Below are 20,369 nucleotides of genomic sequence, written 5' to 3'. Positions count from 1 at the left end.
TAAAAATATTAAATAAGTCACCACAGACATTCAATTCAATTTTATTGAAGATTTTTTAAACAGAGAAGCAGGCTGTACTATTAGTTGTGGTTGATCTGCCTGGATTTGAACCTCGGTTTGGACCTGAATCAAAAATGATGTGCAACATAGAATAAACAAATATGAAGTTTTCAAATTCCACCCCAGGCCATGGAGTGGCGGTATAATACACATCCGCTGCTGGCGCTGTGACGTCAATATGAGGCGCGAATTTTTCTTCTTCAAAGTCTGCTGTCTTCTTTATTTACACACGCACAAATAGTAAATACCCAAACTAGGAAAATAAATCATTCTTTACTCCAAGGTAAGATTTAATAAATTTGGATGAGAATAGACTAGCATAAAGTCGTGTCATACCCGGCCGGTTTGTATCATTTGCTAACAACTTCGCTGTCTGACATAGCATCTAGCTAACCTGTTGGTCATAGATAGACTTAGCACAACAGTTTGAGCATACCAACGCGACACTGTATTAATTTATGTAAAATGTCTTCTCGAGCAGCGGTCATGGATACCAGCGCCTTCGACGCCGATAACTCGGTCAGCTGTCTGCTGTCCTCCATCGTTCCTGATGTGTGTAAGACTGAAGACTGCTGCCTGGGCATCGACGAAGCGGGCAGGGGACCGGTGCTGGGTATGTGGGGCTTTTTTTCAACATTTAGTATCATCGCTCAGTTGACACCACAATCACATTATCTAACTAACTAACTAACTAACTAACTAACTAACTAACTAACTAACTAACTAACTAACTAACTAACTTAATAATGCAACAATGTTTTTGTTTTTTTAAATCCAGGTCCAATGGTTTATGGAATATGCTTTTGTCCCATATCCAAAAAGGAGGATTTAAAGGGCTTGAAAGTGGCAGGTAATTTCATCTGCCTTTTTATTTGCCAAGTCTGTTTTATTCATAAAGCACTAATTCACAGCAACAGTTATCTCAAGGCAGGAGCAGGTCGCACATTAAGAACCTAACTGTAGTCCTAAGCAAGTACTAAGTGACAAAGGCAAGGATGAAATCATCATCACCTTTTTTTTCTCATCCCTTTCTAGATTCCAAAACTTTGTCAGAATCAGAAAGAGAGAATCTATTCCAAAACCTGGACGACGCCAAAGGTTTTGTGGGCTGGGCCCTGCGTATTCTCTCTCCAAATACCATCTCCACCAGTATGTTACAGAGGTATTGTTGGCGAATGCCGTGTAAAGTGCATGTGTAAATCAGTGCACCAACTGCACGTCTGCTTTTGTCAGGACCAAATGTAACCTGAACACCCTGTCACACGACACGGCCATTGGATTAGTTCAATTTGCACTGGACAGTGGCGTACAGCTCAAAGAGGTAAGTAAATATGAGTCACTGGAACATCCCCGACCAGAATGCAAATATGTAAATGCTGTACTGCAAAAGTGTGGTGGTATCTTATGGAAGCATTTGTTTTAAAATTACAATAATGGAAGTTGATCAGAACTCATTGTGTTCGACTTTGGATATTCCACTTGTCACAGAATCATAAAATGACTATGGAAGTGGCCCCGAATGTTTCCCTCCATCTCTGCAGGTGTTTGTGGACACGGTCGGCCCTGCCGAGAAGTATGAGGAGAAGCTCTCAAAACTGTTCCCAGGTATCGAGGTCACAGTGAGGCCAAAGGCTGACTCCCTCTTCCCCATCGTTAGCGCAGCCAGTATCTGTGCAAAGGTCAGTTTTTTTTATTTTTAAATTCCACAACGATGGCTTCAAGTTGTCCCGTTGCTAACATATAATTACATGTGGCTGGTCAGGTGGCCAGGGACCATGTTGTGAAGAACTGGAAGTTTGCTGAGGACCTCGGAGACATAGATACAGAATATGGCTCAGGGTACCCGAATGGTAACAAATGGCATACTTGATGATTGCTGTCTATGGTTTCATAATGACTTGTGTGATATTTGCAAAACTGTTGTTGTGCTCATAGACCCAAAAACTAAAGCGTGGCTCTTGAAGTATTTGGACCCAGTGTTTGGCTACCCCCAGTTTGTGCGCTTTAGCTGGAGCACGGCCCAAACCTTGATTGACAGCAAGGCTGTGACTGTGCATTGGTAAGTGCTATAGAAATTCTTTGACTTCACAGAGACATACTTTTTTTATTTTAATAGTTTCCAGGTGTTTTGATTACAAAATAAATAAAAATGTATTGTACTGTATTGTAAGACTGCTTCATTCAGAGATCTGAAGCAGGAGATTTATTAACCAGACTTAAAAGATGATTTACTGTGTCCGACTCCTTGCCCTTGGTGATCTACAGTAGTCCATAACAACTCATGAACAACAAATTAAGTTAATGGCCTCTTCCACAACTTTTAAGATCAAAAGGAAGAAAAAAAAATGCTTTGAAATTAGCTTTGGTTTGCGTTCAGACATTTATATCCCCTATTATGTGAAACCCGCAATCTCTTTCATTTCTATCATACGCGTAATCTGCCAAACATGTGATCTGAGGAGATGAGGGTGTGAAAAATCACACTTGTGTTGTTGAATCTCTCCTCAGGGATGATGACGAGGAGGATGGCGAGCAGGCGGCACAGCGGCTGGCCAACAGGTCCGTGCTGTCCTATTTTGGTGCGCCAGGTGGCGTCAACAACAACCAGACACACCGCTTCTTTACAGAACGCAGGCTGAAGAGTATGGACACACTCTGAGGACTGGCCGACAATGCACTGTGAGTTGCTTGCACACAAGCAGCATCGTGGGAAAATCTTGGCTTACTCAAATTGTATTTAGTATCCGTTTTACTCATAAAATATATTTTTTTATAAAACGTATCCAGCAGGGGTTAGTTTGAAGAGGAGCGGTAACAAAACATGACAGGGTTGCAAAATATATTTTAATTCCAATTCTGCCCTCTAGTGGCAGTATGAATAACTGCATATGTGTTGGTAAAAGCCTTTGTTTTACATGGCTAAAATCCACATTAGTTATGCAAATAAAAGGCAAAAAAAAGATCCCTCTAATCACTCATGGTAGGTTGTATTGGCTAATGTTGCACATTTTTCATGTAACATTGCCAATAAATACAGAGGAATGACACTTTCTTGCACAATAACAACAAAGGATTGGTAGATGTTTGAAGTCAACAAAATTGCTTCACTTAAATGGAGATAATAAATAACTTTCAGAAGCAAGTACTTGATTGAAGAAAACAAAAGACGCGTTTAAAGCCGGCTTCAGGCTCTTAGACACATTTCAAGACTTTTAGATCTTTGACATCAGTCTTGCTTTTGTGACTAACAGGCATAAAAATCACATCTAGAGCTTCTGTGTTGAGACATACTCAAAGGATGAGGCATGAAGACATACGCTCCTTTGCAAGATGTTAAGGCGTTGCGCTGCTCTTGAGATGGATGCCAAATTTCGCAGCGTTCCCGTGCAGTCGCTGTTTTGCAATAACACCTTTGCCTCTACTTGAATGAAGACATCATTTTGTGGAAGACGAAATCACAAACCAGAAAGATGCCCCGGCCACCTGCAACCTACTGTCAATTGGCATTGGGTTTGTGCCGAGACTCCTGGATCTTTTTCCCGCAGTTCATAGCCAGAGTGGACACGGCAAACGAAGACAGGATGATAATGGAGCTCCCCACAAAATGAGACGAAGCCCCTCTGGTGGTGGCCCTCAAGGCTTTCTTGGAGAATGACTCCCGGTCGAAGGCCCCGGTGACCGTCGCGCTCTGGGCGGTAGCTTCCATGGCTGGTTCAACTTCTCAAGCCGTTCTTCTGTGTCTTTGGTGCGAGGCAGGAAGAGAACACCTTGCCGCCTTTAATGTATCCAGTTCTGTCTGATTCGTCCTATGCGATCAATTTATAACCTCCCCTGCTTTGTGTCTCATCCCTCTTAAGAGGCCACTTCTTCCCCTACGTCAATGGGATTCAAAATAGTTTGCATAGCCGCCGAGGACAAAGGTGGAGATCTATTTCAGATCAAGACGGGGTGCCCTAATGCCATTAGATCACCCTGTCGTTGTCCGACAGTATTAGTGGAGTTCTTTAGCTAAGACAAACTGGAAAATGTCAGGGTCATCACTTTTGGTGCCTGTATGAGATGACTTTAACAAAAATAAGCCGGAAAACCAAAAAGTTCGAAGGGGCACATGAGGTGAAGTTAGAAACTGGCAGCTTGTTTGTGTTGGCTTTGGTCAGCGTCAGGGAATGATTGACTCTGGATTATTATTAGAGTTGGTCAACACTTTCAGTTTGTTCATCCCAGAAAAAACATTGATGGTACACTTCTGTTGATTAGAGAAATGTTAAAGCCACAAAGCTCACAGAAATAACCCGAAACGAATGAGACTGGAATGTACTTAAATGCATAATGCAAAGCCTCAAGGCTTCTTGATGAATGTCCTTTGAACAAAAATACAAAATAGAACTTCAGCCAAGTCGCTGTATGTTTACAGAATTTTCAAATATGATCAATTGGCTATTTTATCTTAGCGTTTTGTTCTTTTTTTTTTTTTTACATTTACAAATAGTTATTTTCAACAAATATCTGCACTACTCCGAATACCTGTTCAGTCAGGAAAATATTGTGGACGTTCATTCTTCATTATGACATTAATGTAAAACAAGAATGTCTGATATTGTAAAATCTCACAATAACAGTTGCATTGATTTTTCAGTCATGGGAACACTTTCTACACATTTATGCTTTTAATTAAACCACCTACTCAATAATGCATTTACCACTTTGAGTTATTTCAGTGATTACTTTGAGGTGACTAGCTGACAACTCTAACTAACACTGTACCCAAATACAGTATGACACTTGCTTGTTATAGAAGCACCAAATACCTGATAGCTGAGCTCACACAGTAATCCTTCATCTTCTTACACATAGTCCCAGTTTCCTTTCATGGTGTCTCTTTTAACTACACTAATTGGATTGTGCCCGTTCTTCTCCTCCGATTGACACAGAAAGTCTCCATGAAAGATTGCGCTGACAACTCACGCAAGGCTGAGAAGAACTTTTTTCTTTTTTGCATCTTACATAACCATATTTCGAAACATGCCAATAAATCATTAACCGGTAACCACAATGTCAAAAAAAATCTGCATGTTTCATTTTAACATACTATGTATGTTGTGTCCTTCTACCACATGGTGTCACCGTTCAACCAAAATGATTTGGACCAATGGTGTAAAGTAAACCACTAAATTAGATCTAGTCGATCTGGCCATGTCCGGTCACACTGCCACAGTTTAAAAGCCACTTAACATTTGACCCGTTGGTCACCTTAGCTCACTTCTCGTCTGCATCTCTGGCAGCTCTGTACATGTATGACTGCTGATTGCGTGTTCTTTTATTTAGAGGAGCTTCTCTGCAGTGAGCAGGGCTTTTAGCACTCCTGCAGTTTGACCCACTTGTACGCAGACAGAAAGAAGGAGAGAGAGAGCAGAAGCCTTGATGACTGGAGGCATTCGGAGGAGATGGCGGATGAGAAAAGGGAGAACTTGTTAAAAAGTGATACGGTCCTTCTCACACCAGGGCGGCTACTCGGAAATAATCATTGCGAACGCTTTGAATTAACCTCTACAAATTTGCGGTTTGCCTTTTTATTATCATTAAGATTTTCTTTTTTTTTTTTTTGCAGAACATATCTTCTGCTATCTTTTTATTTTGAGCTCTAAGCTGCCACTAAAGACTCATAGGAAAGTAGTAATTGGTGTCAAAGAAGTAAGCAGAAGTGATGTATCCAGAATGAGATTTTTGTGTGTCAGGGAGGAGCTTAGTTAGACTAAGGGACGTTATGGAGAGTGTTTTCTGCTTGTAAACGCGCTCCAAGGGGATTTTGCTTTTCAGATCAAATTTTAACACTATTGTAAGATGAGGTTGAAATGAAATTGTTCAGTCCTGATGGATGACTCGCATCCGAATGAGCCGACGGAGCATTCATTTTCAAGGGTACTCGGAGTGATTTATATTGTTTCCGTGTGAGTTTATTATTAAAATGAGAACCTTGTGAATAACAGAAACAACATCTCATGATACAATAAAAACGCTCGGCAGCCACAACAGAATAATGAATCGATTCACAGCAAATGTGACATTCGTATATCGTTTTAACTGCCTAAGCTCACATTTAACGTACAAGGCGTACTCGTATAACCTAGATGAGATGTGAGCTGACGTAGCGTTTGTGAGACGGGCTCACCGTGTCGGGAAATGCAATGGCGCAAGCTGCCGACATCTTCTGCATCCCGGCCCCCATGCCGGGCTTCTGCTCGGGAGTGCTGACCCCATGCGACCTCCCTCAGGGCGTCTTTTCAAACAGGCTGACATCATTCCTAAAAGCTTTTGTCTGTGCCTGTTTTTGCCAACCGTGCCACACTGCCCTTCCCGAATCACACAATTAATGAATGAGGGAAGAAAAATGCAAAATTCATGCACGCTCATCAATTATTAAACGCTAATAACAAAAAGCGGCATAATAGAGGAGTCCGACAAGCTGCTAACTGGGTCACGCTCTCAAACGGAATATTTCACCTGCTGTTACCGGTTCACACTTTGACGTTTTGGAAATATTTTTACTCTGCAGCCACATATCGCCACGTGCTCGGTCTTTTGTGTTTTGCAATATGGACAACAAAGGGAATTCAAAATGAAGAACAAAGGAGTCTTAAAGTAGATAGATACACATCTTCTATTCTTAGTAGCTGTGTTTTTTTTTGAAAGTTGCATTAAAAGCTGCATAGTAAGGATGACTGATAAAAAAAAAATCTAATTGTGATTTGTACAAATACAACATATTAAATTAAACCACAAGAGGCAATATGTATGAAAGACAAGATTGGCTCATCCCTTCACTTGTCAATACAACCACAACGTGTGAGCGGGAAGTTTAGTTGATCCCTTCCCCGGAGGTTTTTCTTGTGTAATGTGTCTGTGGAGAAGATGTTGATCTTTAAATCACCATGATGGCACAATGTTTCAAAAGCTTGGTCATTAACAGTTGGGCACTGACTCAAGGCAGACGTAATACTTCCTGCAAATGATCCTTTGTGACAGTGGACGTGATTAGATGGTGTATTTATCATGTTTTATTCAGATGAATAATTTTGTATATACTGTGGATATAAAAAGTCAACACACCCTAATCGTCTTCAAACTTGGGGGTGTTAAGATGAAAAGTTATTGAAATTTATTTCCTTGCAAGCTGTTGCTATGGTAATATGCCATTTGCAATGGAAAATGATGCCAATTTTAAGGGTCTAAACCGAGTTATGGTCCTATGTGCCAATACCCCAAATTGGGAGAGTTATGAGGGCCCTTTAAGCTGCTTACAGCTCAAGTTTGGTTTTGGTTCTTTTCCCGTGGCGCAAAAACGATAAGGTGCTGCAAACTCCATTAGACTTTAGTTTATTTCCTTTTAGATCGATGGCTCGTGCTCACAAATATTGCATCGAATCGATCCACATTCTTTGCTCAGCCACTTTGCCGGAGAGGGGCGGGGCCGTAAGGGGTCCCATGTGTGAACTGAGCTCCATCGGATCCCCGCCCCTCCCTCCCGGATCGTCAGTGCGGAGCGTCTGGTCTCTGAGGGGTGGGTCAACGTCACCGGGTAGTAGGAAGCGGTTGTTGTGGCGGAGCTGAGGATGGAGTAGAAGAGGTAGTGGAAAGGGAGGAACACAATGACACGAAGCTTCGTGCGTGTGAGGGGCGCTCGGACACATCCCTTTTGCGTGAACGGTGCTTTCGTGTGGATCTGAAAGCTGCCGCAACGGCGTTGCCTTTATTTGCGTGTTTACACTGATGTGCAGTTAATCGGGCGTGATGATATGGTGTTGCGTTCACGGAACTCCTGCGCGGTGTCACTATCGTGGATTTCTGGACCCGACACCGGAGAGGCTTTATTTTTTTTACTTCCATGCGTTAGATTTGTAGTGTATTGATTCTTACCAGTGATATTCGTTGTCATCGTGGAATTTATTTATATTGCCGGGGAACGATGTTCACACTGGCTTTGATTTTTTAGCTAAATTGACTCGCGGCGCGTGCTGGGGGGAGTCACGTGACATCGTGGCGTCGTCTTGCGAACTCGCTTAGGAAAAAGAACTACAGGGGGCCGAGACACCCTCCAAGAGGTATCACCATGGACGACTCTGGCATCATTCGAAGAAGAAGGCTCCAGGTAGGAACTGTATTCTTTGTTAGTTCATGTTAAACCATGTCATTTTTCTATACTTTATTAAATTCTGTTTTTTAAATAACCCACACAATAAGAGTCTTACTCTAGCCAGCCTACTTTGCAAGTTAAAAACCAAGAACGCCAGCAATTCTTACATTTTGTCCAATTTAGTGTCCACTTATTGATAGCGCCTCACATTGATGTACAGATTCATTGATTTCACAGAAACAGCCTATTTATCTGAGTTTGGGCCATTTCTCATCCCTTTTGTTTATTTTAACATGACTCAAACTGCCCAGTGGGTATCTGATTTAAATTGACATCCAATTGATGCAGAATTGACATCAGATTCCCACTGCGTATCTTTTACCCTGCACTGTATAATATAGCTTTTATACAGAGTTAAGATTGACTGCTCATAGGTATTTGGTGTAGTGTAAATCGGTGTATGTGGCAATTTTCCATGTGATTCCCATTTTTTTTTTTTAAACACATAAGATGACCAATACAGCATAACCATATCGCCATTGTCAATCATTGACTCTGACGGGAAGGGAAGCAAAATGCTGAAATTTGGCTCGATTATTGGTAATTGCAGGTGGTACCCCATTTTAGCTAATCACATTGAGTTCACACAGACAACTTGCTTCTACCCACCACTAAAAGCATTTATGCAGCTAATTAAAATACTTCTACAACATCACCTACACTGGCATGTAAAAAATATATTGAAGCAATGAGTCAATTTCACTGCTTACGAACAACTGAACCGAACAAGAACAATGCAAATAGATTGAAAAAAAGGGAAGTTGTAAAGTATTTGTGTGGAAGTTAGTTAGCATGTAGCATAGTTTTAGCTAACCATTGACACATTAAATAATGATATATCAGAAAGAAGCCTATTTTACTTGTTAGCCACAATGCCATCGTTGGGCTATTAGATTGGTTCCCATTTTTTTTGTTCTCTATATAACCTTAACCGCTATGCTCATTGATTTTTTTTCCTGCAGAAGTCACCTTTGGCAGAACAAGTTTATTTATAACCCTTAATCACAAAAGTAATGGAGACAAAAACAGGTCTAATGTAAATTTGCGCTGTAGCTTTTGCATCATCTAATCCAACCAAATAGCTTTAGCCGCTTCATACCACACAACAAAATGGCCACCCTTGTTTACAATTGAGATCAATTCATTCATTTTTCAAGTTGTGACTGAAGGCAGCTCTGTCGGGTAGAGTGGATGACAAAACTCTGGTACGGGTTTCAGATGTACATTAAGCTGACTTGAGCCTTGAGCGCTAAAAGCAGCTTAGTCCACATCTCGCGAACGAAGTAGGTTAGTCGATATCTCGTACACCGATGGCTGGCAGCAAACATCAGGGGTGAGATTCCGTCAAGGTTTTTCTAGCCGTGAAATGACTCGAGTAAAGCAGCACAGGCCCTCAGTGCACAACTACTGCCACTTAGCTGCCTCAACGTGTATTAATTTACAATTAAAGCGCTCGGCTGCTCATCTTGCCATCTGCTGCACAAGGCGACTCATCATTTATGAAATATAGACGTGCCCAATTGGACGACTATCCTGCCCAGTTGGTAATTACTGGGTCTGACTGTAGGTTGGATTAAAGAACACAAAATGTACTAAATAATGACGTCGGCTCATGCATATCTCTTGTTTGAAATTTGCTCGATTTGCATCTCTCTTATCGCAGGATGCGGGGAAATGTTAGACATGCACATTAAAGCCATCATACAACCGCAGAATCGTTATTGCAGGAACGTAATAATCGGGTTTTGAATACATTTCAAAGATGTGGGCAGCCGAGAACTATACACACCCACCCAAATGCTCACATCATTGAAATGTAGAATCATTAAATTCTAGCATTACAATAGTATGTTGAAATATTCAACGATAATCTCAGAATTTTCACAAAAAAACGTAATAATTTAATATGACAGTTAAGGCAGATTTCCATTTATGAGAATAGTTGTAAAAGTATAACAATTTTATCATTTTCCTTTCTCCCTTTTAATTGTGACTCTACTCAAGTCAAACTTTTTTTTTTTTTTTAATGAGCTAGTGCACCGACTCACTCAGTTTGACTGTACTTTGATTGTGTGAGTGTGTTGATGTCCATATGTACAATATGAAATCGACCCATTACCTCCCCCCAACACTCTCCGCTTCCCACTGAAGTGGTCGATATCAATATTGGAGACAGAGGAGGTCTAAATGTTGAGGATGTGGCACAGTTGTCAGGCCCATTAGCAGGACTAATGGTGGCCTAAGAGCACCGTGTACCCTTGGGGAGGAAGCAGAGGGGTGCCCTAAAAAGCCTCGAGGCTTAGATGAAGGCGGTGGGAGAGAAGAAGGCAAGTGTAGCCGTGGGCTCCTGCAGACCCCATTTAAGTGCTTGTTACGATATCAGGATCCTTTTTGAGTGTGGGTCAATGTTCACTTGAGGAAATGGGGGGAGGCAGATGTGTAGAATTTTGATTTCAGGGTTATGTTTCGCATATCGCTTCCATAAAGTGGTTTTTATCACACCTGGTCTTGCCTAACGAGTCAGTACGGGGGCGCTTCTCGGTTTACGATGGCGCTAACGTGATTTCGAGGAATAAACTGAACACGCAAAAATACGTCAGCGCCAAGTAGGCACCCTCACGTTACCACCAGCACAGAATAATCCCTCAGGATAACCTTTCAGTGACATTCGACAATCGCTGACTTGAATGATTGAATTTGATCGGATTGTCAGAGTCTACGTACGCTTTTTCGGACTAACTTCTCCTGTGTGGTTTGTGGCTTGACTATTTTATTTTCCTCCTTTAAGAGGATATTTGAATTCTTTAGTATTGAAATGAGACATTTCCATCACAGCTACGGAAGTGAAGGTTATTGGGCCATCAGTTACGCTAGGTGTCAGGAACTCGCTTAATACACTGCTCTGGTCGCAAATCACCGTGTGCGCCATCAGTGTTTTGGAGAACACCCGACACATACTGAGAATAATTTGTCCAATATTTAGTTCTAGGCACTGTGCCTGTTTTCAATATGCTAAGCACATGGGGATAAGAGTCACTCCAGAAGTGACAGCTAGCTCACTTCTGTCACTCACTGCTTTGTTCCGCTTCATCGAGACGGGCTGTAAACAACACTCGGACGTCGTCTGTTTGGAGATATTGTTTCCGTTGGTCGCTTTCTCGTGCAGTCCAAAATGTATTAGATGTATTAGAGCCTGACTACAGAATCAAAATAAGAAAGCTGCTAGCAATCCAGAAACAACTTGTGTAACCCAGAAAATGGTAAGATAACATCTGGGGTTGTATTTAAAAATGAATCCAACGGGGAGGTAATAAATTCGAAGGTCGAGCATCCTCACAAGGCTCTGAGAAGAGACAAAGCTCTAAAGTTGAAGTCTTGAAGTCTGGTGGACCATTCAAGTGAAGAATACACAGTGTGACATTTGCCTTGCAATCAGCTGTCACTTTTTTGGGCAGCAGAAACAGAACAGAAGCTTTGATTCCGCCCAGAGCGCCGACACAATTGCGTTTTTTTCTTCACTCCAGATTCCAGTTAGTGTTCTTTCCCTTTTTTGGGTTAATATAAACCAAGTAAAAAAGAAACACAGGCTTCAGCCTTCTGTTATCTGTTAAGCAGAACAAGTTAAATATTTCAATGTTTTTAAAGGGTCCTCTTGGAACATAGCAAGGTGACCGAAAAGCAAATTAATTATTTGTAGTTGTTGCACGGATGCATAATGCATTCATTTTCCCAAAGATGTCACTGCGTGCGTGCATCGTTGACTCTGCCTGCAAAATCACGCACAAAATGTCACGATTGTTTTGTCAACACGAGAAATATCATTTTCAAACAGCAGAAGCACAAATCAAAATAAACCAAATGCTCCAAAATGTAATTTACATTATTATATCTTAAAATAAAAAAGCAGAAATATATTAATTATTTATCGATATTATTATATCTTACTTCTAATATAAACATTACTTTAAATATACTTGAAAATATTCAGACATTTAAAAATATTAGGGGTAAATATTTGATGACACAAAATAATGAATACAAAATTAAGAAAAAGTTAAATGAAAATACCCAAAATATTGATATATTTTTTTAGACAAATCCAATAAAAACTGGAAAATAAAAAAAGTTTAAGCTATACAAAATATTAGACAACAAATAGACAAAAATATTACAAAATAAAGAAAAATATTGGGCACCCCACGTGTTCACGACACGAAAAGATAAATTTACAGTACTTGGACTTGCCAAGGTTGTCATAGTCCTTTGAACTGAAATGAGAACAAAACAAGATGGATACAAGTCGCCTCCGACTGGGCACACATAAAGAGGGAGCAGGTGTCGGGTTTTTAGCCATTAGCTACCCCTTGCCACACCCCGTATCGGAACACACACACGTTAGCACATGTTCCTCTGAGTCACTCTGGCCAAGCTTACTTCCTCTTGATGATGTAATTCATTAGCCATCCCAGGAAAAGCACCCCGTGATGGGTGAAGTCATTCTCATTAAAAAAAATAAGTGATCACAAGAGCACCATCACACAGGTACCGACATCCCGGCCGGCTCTCATCACGAAATCTCACAACAGATTACCGGCTCGTAAAAATTTCAATATTTAAAGTCAAATTTAATATCAATTGACTTGTATGTATTCCGGTGTGTTCCGTGACATTAATAAATGATGCGAGGAAACTGTTTTTGTTTTTTTTTGTGTTGTGATGAAGACAAAGAAAGCAAAGATTGTTGACGTACTGTGAGAGGTGTTGCTGGCTTGTCCGCCAATATTACAGAAAGTAGGCAATTCAGGGTTGTCATGGTGATTTTGAAGCTGTGATACTTTATATTGTTGCTTGAAAGGACATGTCAGACATGTAATATAATGTTACTATATAATATTGAATGTTTCGCGGCCTTTGCTTTATATAAGACTATGCCATACAAATGCCGCTGAAGGTCAAATATCTACATATTGATCTTTTGACGTCAACCTAATTGAGGCTTTTTCTGTCCACGAGCTTTCAGGTTGATAGACAAGCCTTTGTTAATTATTTGAGTCGATTCATTTTTTTTTCTTTAATGGAGTCAGATTTTCAATATAATTGATGGAGAGGAAATCACTAGGTAGAAAAGAATTGACTGTGTTCTGCTAAGCACAACTTTGCATCAGTGAAATTGTTCCAAAGTCTAAACTAATTGTTGACGTTGACTTGGAACTAAATTTGCTCAGAAATTGTACCTACCGTATTTTCCGCACTATAAGGCGCACCTAAAAACCTCATATGGACAAAGTTTTAAAATGGGTCATTCATTCATTGAAGGTGCGCCTTATAATCAGGTGCGCCTTATAGTGCGGAAAATACGGTATATATTCATTAATTATAAATAATGCAATTCAAAAGGACTGGATTAGATTTTACATTCACATTTAATTTTTATTTTATTTTTTTAACTTGTCTTATTGTCTTTTCTCAGGATTAGCGGTGCGAATGATTTCTGATTGCAATGTTTATTAATGACCCTTTTCCACTGCTGTTATTTAAGATCAAGGAGTAGGGGGTGGGTGGATGCCAAACTCAAACTGGTCGGGTTTGATTTTGCAGGCGCATGGTAAGATTGTTTTGATGTGAAAGCTCCAGCTGTCAAGTCACGTTTCATCAACTCGCCTTTGTTGCCGTTTTTGGGACGCTTATGTTTATATTACAAAGAGTTCGACGCAGGCGAGGGAAATGAATTGAGGGCAACTCAAATGATTAGACAGAAGAGTATTTCCTTTTGGGACGTCATTAGTTGTCTCGCAGTTGTTGATTTTCAACATCTGACCTTAACGTTGTTAGTTTGAACAGACTAATCTGACAAGAGATATGTAAGCCGATCTCTCCGACATGGAGTCTAATAGACTCAAATTGGCAACGGATGGCGCAACGAGCACAGCGGAGAGGGTGCGTCCCACTTGATCTTAATCACATCAGTGTCCTCGCTGCTGTGTCCCGTCGTCATAAAATGAGCAGAAACCGTTTTAAAATTGACTTTTGCTTCACTCGACCTGCCGTTTCCTGTCACTCAGAAAGCCCCCGAGCATTGACGAGATCGGCTGTTGTGCCGCTCATTGGATTAGCGGCCTAATCACAAACCTGGCCGTGGCTGATTCATAGGCAACATTACGGCTCTCAACTGAGATGAGTTTACTTTGATTGGATGTGCTGATCTGTTTATATCGCCAATAGTCTTTGTCTGAAAATAATTGTAGGTTTTTTTATATAAATCTGATCAGAGGTGAAATACAATGTTGTCCAAAACTAGAGTTCACAACCTCTGTTTGGTAAGTTTGCTATTTTATAGTGATTTTGTTTGACTGTATAGTGAGTGCATGTTGCCCCCTACAGTGGATGAAAAAATCTACACACCCCTGCTCACTTGCCTGATGTATAAAAAGTAGAGCAGGATAGATATTCCAAAACCTTTCCAACTAAAAAAAAAAAAAAAGTGGATTTTTGATCTGCTGTGCTACAATTTCTTCAAGAATATTTGAGACTTTACTTTCAGGTCAACATATTTATATACATTTTTTAATCAGGAATGTAAGTAAACCTTCTGAGATGATCAAAATCTGCCCTTGATTATTAATATAATAATAATAATAATAATAATAATAATAATATGTTGATATTTAAGGTTTTGGTCCAGAAACAGGTGTAATTTATTTCTGAAACCTCATAGCTGTAAATTACAATGCATGGTGAAATCTGTATTGCGCAACCTTTTCTGGGTTGACTTTGATTGACTTTTGCAACTCATTAGCAACTTTACAAATAAAATCAAAAATATCAACAAAAAAAAAAGTGCAAGAAACAAAAGCCCATTTGTGAAAGATTTTTCTCTATGCAGTCATGAGAGGATGAAGGCTCTCGTGTAAAAAATAATTCAAATTAGAAACCCTCTCATCTTTCAAAAAGTTAAATATCAGACTATAAGGTATGGTAATTATGTGGGTATAATTGCTTGAGCCCACTTCAGTCTGTAAATTAGCTACTGCTCTCTTTGAATAAATTAATGCCCTTTTTTTATGAGCTCATTAGCACATTTCAAGTTTCAATCAAGCCAATAGTCGCCAGTAGCATTTTATCTACGGTAACAGTACACACGGATTATTGTGTTTTGAGAAATCTAACATCCATCTTTTTCTTTGTTGCCAGAAGGATCTTCCACTGCCACGGAAAAGTAGCAGGTATGCTCTTTTTGTATTAAATGTTATTTTTATAATTGCATAAGATGATACTGCCTATTATTAGATATCATTTGCCATTTTATGCATTGCATGGGTGTTTTTCTGAATGCAACTGTGGCAATTGGAGAGCAAATAGAAATGAAGGAGGCAGTGCTTTATTTAGATGTCATCGAGAGACGGAGCACAAGGACCCTTAACCACTCATGGGGGGGGGCCCTGAAGTGTAATTTGAGTCTTAAGAGCTGTTCATTATTCTCTCTGTTGGTCATTTTGTATAACGAATTGTTTAATTTACAAATATCTGCATTTAATTTCATATCTGAGTGAATTACTAATAAGCATATGACATTTTTGCAGTTTAAATCTCTCAATTATTGAAACTCCACAAATACCTTCATAATGATACCTAATCTTTTAGAGCCAAATTGAGAAACAGAGCCATCATGTTGAAATTGCGGAAGCAGCAAGGGAGACATGTTTTATTGCAGCGCACACTTTTTTTTTTTTTAATGAAAGGATTAACAAACTCGCCCTCTAAATGTCACATTTAAAGCCGGAGATTAACATTCTACGACAGCTTTGCAAAGCAGGATCACAGGTTGATTTCGTCATGTGAATTCCAAGTTTTATTCTCTTTTTTTTTTTTTTTGCATATTTTTGGAGCAGTTAATAGTTTGATTGGTGGATTTATTTCAGCTCTAAATTTTAATCGTTTTGTATCCTGTTTTTTTTTTTAATACTTGTGGGACAATTCAAATTTGAAAACATTACTTAAAAAATTGCCTGTATAATGAAAATGAATTTTATGAGAGGGACGCTTTGTCCTGAGAAGACATTAAATTTACATATTTTCCAATTGAATCTAAATTCCACCAAATCAGAAGTCAACCAGCCATTCTGTAGCAGATTGATATTGGACAGAAAATGTGCATGTGTCCCTATCCATGGTCCTGAAATCCTTTGTGTCACACTGAGAGACAAATTTGAGTTCCCCGCTGCTAGATTGCAGCCTCCAAAATTTAAACCAAATTGACTGCATGTCTTTTGTCTGCTAAAAAAGCTGAGTTGAAAAACAAAAGGGGGGGGGGTATGGGGAGGGGGAGTGCTAAATCCCCTGAATATGCTTATCATTTGGGGTGTGGAAATCAATTAAATCTGTCTTGAAATTGTTGCAGCCCGCAGCCATGAATACATTTTATTACTGCTGCCTTGTTATCCGTCTGCTTATCATATAAACTGTAGAAGCAATTGAAGATTGAATGTTTAGCTAAATATGTTATGTGCGTGTGTGTGTGTGTGTCTTATTTAATTGTCTCAGTATTCTGCGTACACCTTGAGGGCAGAGGTGGCAGCCTGTCGACGCACACGCTGTGCATCTCAATGTTTGAGTAATTTACGACCACGCTTCACTTTTACGACTTGATTGTTTCACCTCTGCGCTCGCGTGTCCTTGGCCGGCTGTGTTTTGTCCGTGGCCTTTGACTTGCAGCATATGTCACAGTGGGAAAAAAAGCTTACTTGGGGTCATCCTGGGGTGGAGTTCAAGTGTGTCTTTATTAGTGAGTTAGCCACAGATAAGCAATTATTGACTCTATGAAAAATTCCATCTTTATCGTATCACGGCGCCCACATTTCGATATGACAACCTCCATCTATTCTCCATCATGTATATTTTATCCATTCCTACATTGGAGACGACATCCATTATTCAATTAGTCCACTCGGCACTACTGTGTAACTGTCGCCTCGCGTCAGCTTTAACGTTTGCTGGGTTTGTTTAAGCTTGAAAGGGGGGAGGCAGCGTTGTGTGTGTTGTATGCGTGCGTGTGTGTATATGTGTGTGTACACACTGTCACACAATGACAATGCCTCCCTGAGTGGCACACTGCTGAGCTGCGCCTGTGACATGTACGACATGATGAGAACTCATCCAATCTGATATTGTACTGGTGCATTATTAGTGGGAGATTGTTTTCTTTGAACCAGTAGGGATTACAAAGTGAGTGTATATGGATATAGTGTGTATACATAATATATATGTATATATTATGTATACTTAACTTACTAGAACTCAACAGTGATAAAGTGCTTTGCATATGGACAGAAACTGGATGCAAGTGAAACTGTAATCAGTAGTGAGGAATATTTTTTTAAGGGGGGACGTGGAAATGATTATTTAAATTTCCATTCATGTGTAAATGAGGAAAGATGATTTCATATGCCAGTGTTTTAAGTTTTGAGCATGGTCAAAGAACGAAATTAAACTTCAAGAGCCCAGTAGTGAATAATAGCTATACTTCAGGCTGTGATTGCTGCATGAAATGAATTGTTAAATTTAGAATTCATTCATATTGACAAAAATTCCAGTCCAGTTCATCTTGTTGAAAATCAGTAAGAAGATTGACTCGTACTTTCCCCAAAAAAATGTGCCAGTCGATTTTTCTTTTGCCAGCAAGTCAAATTGTGCAAAATAACACATGCGCCCCCATTAAACCCCCATGCCCCCCTCCCTTCTTTCCGCCCCGCGCTGTCTCTCCTCAAATTAGTCTCCGCTCGGCTGCTCCGTCATGTCTCCACCGCCTCCCTCTCGCATCCCGTGTCTCGCCCTCTCATCTTTTTGATTCTCTCTCTCTCTTCTCCGTCTGTCGATTTGTGCTCCCCCCCTCTTTCACCCACCCCTCCCTTGCTCATCTCTTCCTGGCTTGGCACACACAATCCAGGGGATGCAGCCCTCGCGTCTCTTGCCTGAATCTTCCACTTGTGATGTGTGTGTGTGTTGAACTGGCATGTTAGCGGTTGCCTCTTGACTGCGCTCTGTGTGTGTGGAGACTCAGCTCCGCTCATGTTCACCTGCCAACACAGCCTCTGCTGCTAGCGACATGTTTCGACGCACAAAAAGGTAACGATGCTTCCGTTTGCTCCTCCGCTCTCATTAGCATTTAGCTTGCTGCTTGAACTGTGTGTGCATGTGCGTGCGTGTGCGTGTTTTATTTTCGGGTGATATTTCCATTGTCCCTGCCAGCAATCGTGCTGTCTCACAGCTGTCTCCATTTAGCTTCAGCAATATGGTGTGTATGCCCCGTGAGTGCTTTTGTTGTGTTATCATGCCCAGTTGCACACCTCTTGGTGTGAGAAATATAACAGGGATGTATAATAATGTAAAGATAATAATTCATGTGTGTATATGTGTGTGTGTGTGTGCTGAACAATTTATCCAATTTATATTTTTCTGCTCATATATGCAAAACTTAAAACCAGTAAAATGCACACAAAAAAAAGATGACTTTTTGATAGACAAACCACAAGCCTTCATTTGAGATATTTAATCTTGGTTGGATTTCATTTTTGTTGCAGTGGAATGTGATTTAGGTTGAAGGTCAAAGATCAAATCTTGTTTACAGTTGTGATGGTCAAGGGCAGCAGCTAAGATGGGCAAACAGGTCAAGGAGGTGTCGAGTCGGTAAAATTATCTTACATGTGTAGCATGGACAAACTTATACTTGCCTCTTTGTGTGTGTAAAAAAAAAAGAAAGAGGAGTAGGTCGCATTATGAAGTAAAGGCATTATTGGGAGCGTCCAGGGAGTGCTTGTGTAGCGGAGAGCCAATAGTGGGCAGTGCAGTGCTGAGAGTGCTGTCTGGCTGGCACCAATCCGGGCTCTTTCCGCTCTCTGGACACCACTTGCTATTTTCTTCTCCCTGTGCCTCTATTGTTGTTTTTGCCTTTCCTCCGCTCGAGACTTTCATTTTGTCGCTCATGTCCACCATCTGTCGGTTGACTTTCGATTTCCTCGCCTCTCTCACGGATGATGTGGAGGAGGTCTACTTTGTGTGTTTGTTGCGGAATGGCAAAAATCTCAAAGGGGACCCGCATTAAGAACACCGGTATAATCTAAAAAGGGTATATATGTGCTGAAAATTTGGGAGGCGACAAATCTGATGAGGATAAAATGAGTATATTTACTCTAAATGAATGAAATTGCACATAAAATTCTTTGGTGCCTTAATACTTGTATCTTAAATCACCTTTACCCATTGAAATGAATGGGCATTCTATTAATCCGTTCCAAAACAAAAGCTTCATGAGGTGATTTTTTTTGCAGCATTCTGTTGAATGATACTTTGTGAAAATGTACACTGATGACGTCATTTAAAGAATTATGAAAGCAGAATTAAATCTGTGTGTTTCTAATTCTAAGTTACAATACATTTGAGTCATGGTGGATTTTAATGTATTTTTTTAAATGCAGTCCTTAGGTGCACCTAAAGTTGTGGCCACTCAGTGTGTAAAAGAATAATATTCCCGTTGAGCTGCTTAAGATACTCTAGTAAACACATCATGAAGAAGAGAAGAGAGGTAATGGAAATCTGGGCGACAGATGGTGGACTTCAGGGACAGGAATATGGAGGAGCAGAAACAACAATGGAAGCGTCGGGATGCATGCTAAAATCGAGGGGGGGAGAATAAGACACATTAAGGTAGTGGAAAAACGAGAACCCAGAGATCCCATGGCGTCTCATGTTGCTGAATAAAGCTTTTTATTAGCCTATTCTACTTATTGCTCATCATTTTGTGTTTGTGTGTGCAATAAATTCCAGGCTAGTCTCATATCTGCCACCAAATTGTCTCGTCACCTTGCTTGAAAAGGCGATTAACGCAGTCAATAGGGTTCACCGCCAGGCCACCCGCCAATGTCTGTACACACACAAAAAAAAATCACATCTGAATCCATTTTATGGCTACTCAGATATTTTAGTTCAGGCTAACTCTCTCGTCCCTAAAGTGCGTAATAAGGATGTTTTCCCAGGTCGGCGGTAGGATAATGTTATATGCACACTGCCAAACAGGCTTAGCTAAAAGGAAGGAAAAAAAAAGAGCAAACAACAATGAGAGAGA

The 20,369-nt window shown here is 40.3% G+C and overlaps 2 protein-coding genes across 6 annotated transcripts in view; both read left to right on the top strand.

The window, feature by feature from the left end:
* The first annotated feature begins 202 nt into the window (after positions 1-202).
* rnaseh2a (ribonuclease H2, subunit A) lies at positions 203-4,138 on the top strand. 2 transcript variants are annotated; one of them, XM_049721111.1, is made up of 10 exons: positions 203-343; positions 542-673; positions 839-910; positions 1,096-1,222; positions 1,294-1,381; positions 1,602-1,739; positions 1,823-1,910; positions 1,996-2,119; positions 2,569-2,619; positions 2,688-4,138. In XM_049721111.1, exons 2-10 carry the CDS (start codon positions 547-549, stop codon positions 2,860-2,862), a joined length of 990 nt encoding a protein of 329 aa, XP_049577068.1. In that variant the 5' UTR covers positions 203-343; positions 542-546; the 3' UTR covers positions 2,863-4,138. The 2 variants fall into 2 exon arrangements, with proteins under 2 accessions (XP_049577068.1, XP_049577069.1); XM_049721112.2 differs by having other exon boundaries at positions 2,569-4,138.
* Positions 4,139-7,598: 3,460 nt separating this feature from the next.
* The window catches only part of LOC125969208 (microtubule-associated serine/threonine-protein kinase 1), a 36,352-nt gene continuing 23,581 nt past the window's right edge, over positions 7,599-20,369 (top strand). The window contains exons 1-3 of one of the 4 annotated variants that reach the window (XM_049721049.2): positions 7,601-7,684; positions 8,051-8,206; positions 15,443-15,474. In XM_049721049.2, coding sequence (XP_049577006.1) covers positions 8,168-8,206; positions 15,443-15,474 — 71 coding nt within the window. In that variant the 5' untranslated portion in view covers positions 7,601-7,684; positions 8,051-8,167. Of the gene's footprint in view, positions 8,207-15,442; positions 15,475-16,575; positions 18,374-20,369 lie in introns of those variants that run through there. The other 3 variants (XM_049721050.2, XM_049721048.2, XM_049721051.2) reach the window with 3 other exon arrangements.

Source organism: Syngnathus scovelli, chromosome 5 (assembly GCF_024217435.2).
Source record: "Syngnathus scovelli strain Florida chromosome 5, RoL_Ssco_1.2, whole genome shotgun sequence".
Taxonomy (NCBI): Eukaryota; Metazoa; Chordata; class Actinopteri; order Syngnathiformes; family Syngnathidae; genus Syngnathus; species Syngnathus scovelli.
The sequence above is the reverse complement of the archived record's forward strand: the minus strand, read 5'-3'. Positions and strand labels throughout refer to the sequence as shown.

Excerpts from the sequence above, each read along its gene's own strand:
- rnaseh2a (XM_049721111.1), top strand. The coding sequence starts at position 547 with ATGGATACCAGCGCCTTCGACGCCGATAACTCGGTCAGCTGTCTGCTG. Across the intron at positions 911-1,095 it reads AAAGGGCTTGAAAGTGGCAG|ATTCCAAAACTTTGTCAGAA; the intron begins GTAATTTCATCT and ends ATCCCTTTCTAG. Across the intron at positions 1,223-1,293 it reads TCCACCAGTATGTTACAGAG|GACCAAATGTAACCTGAACA; the intron begins GTATTGTTGGCG and ends TGCTTTTGTCAG.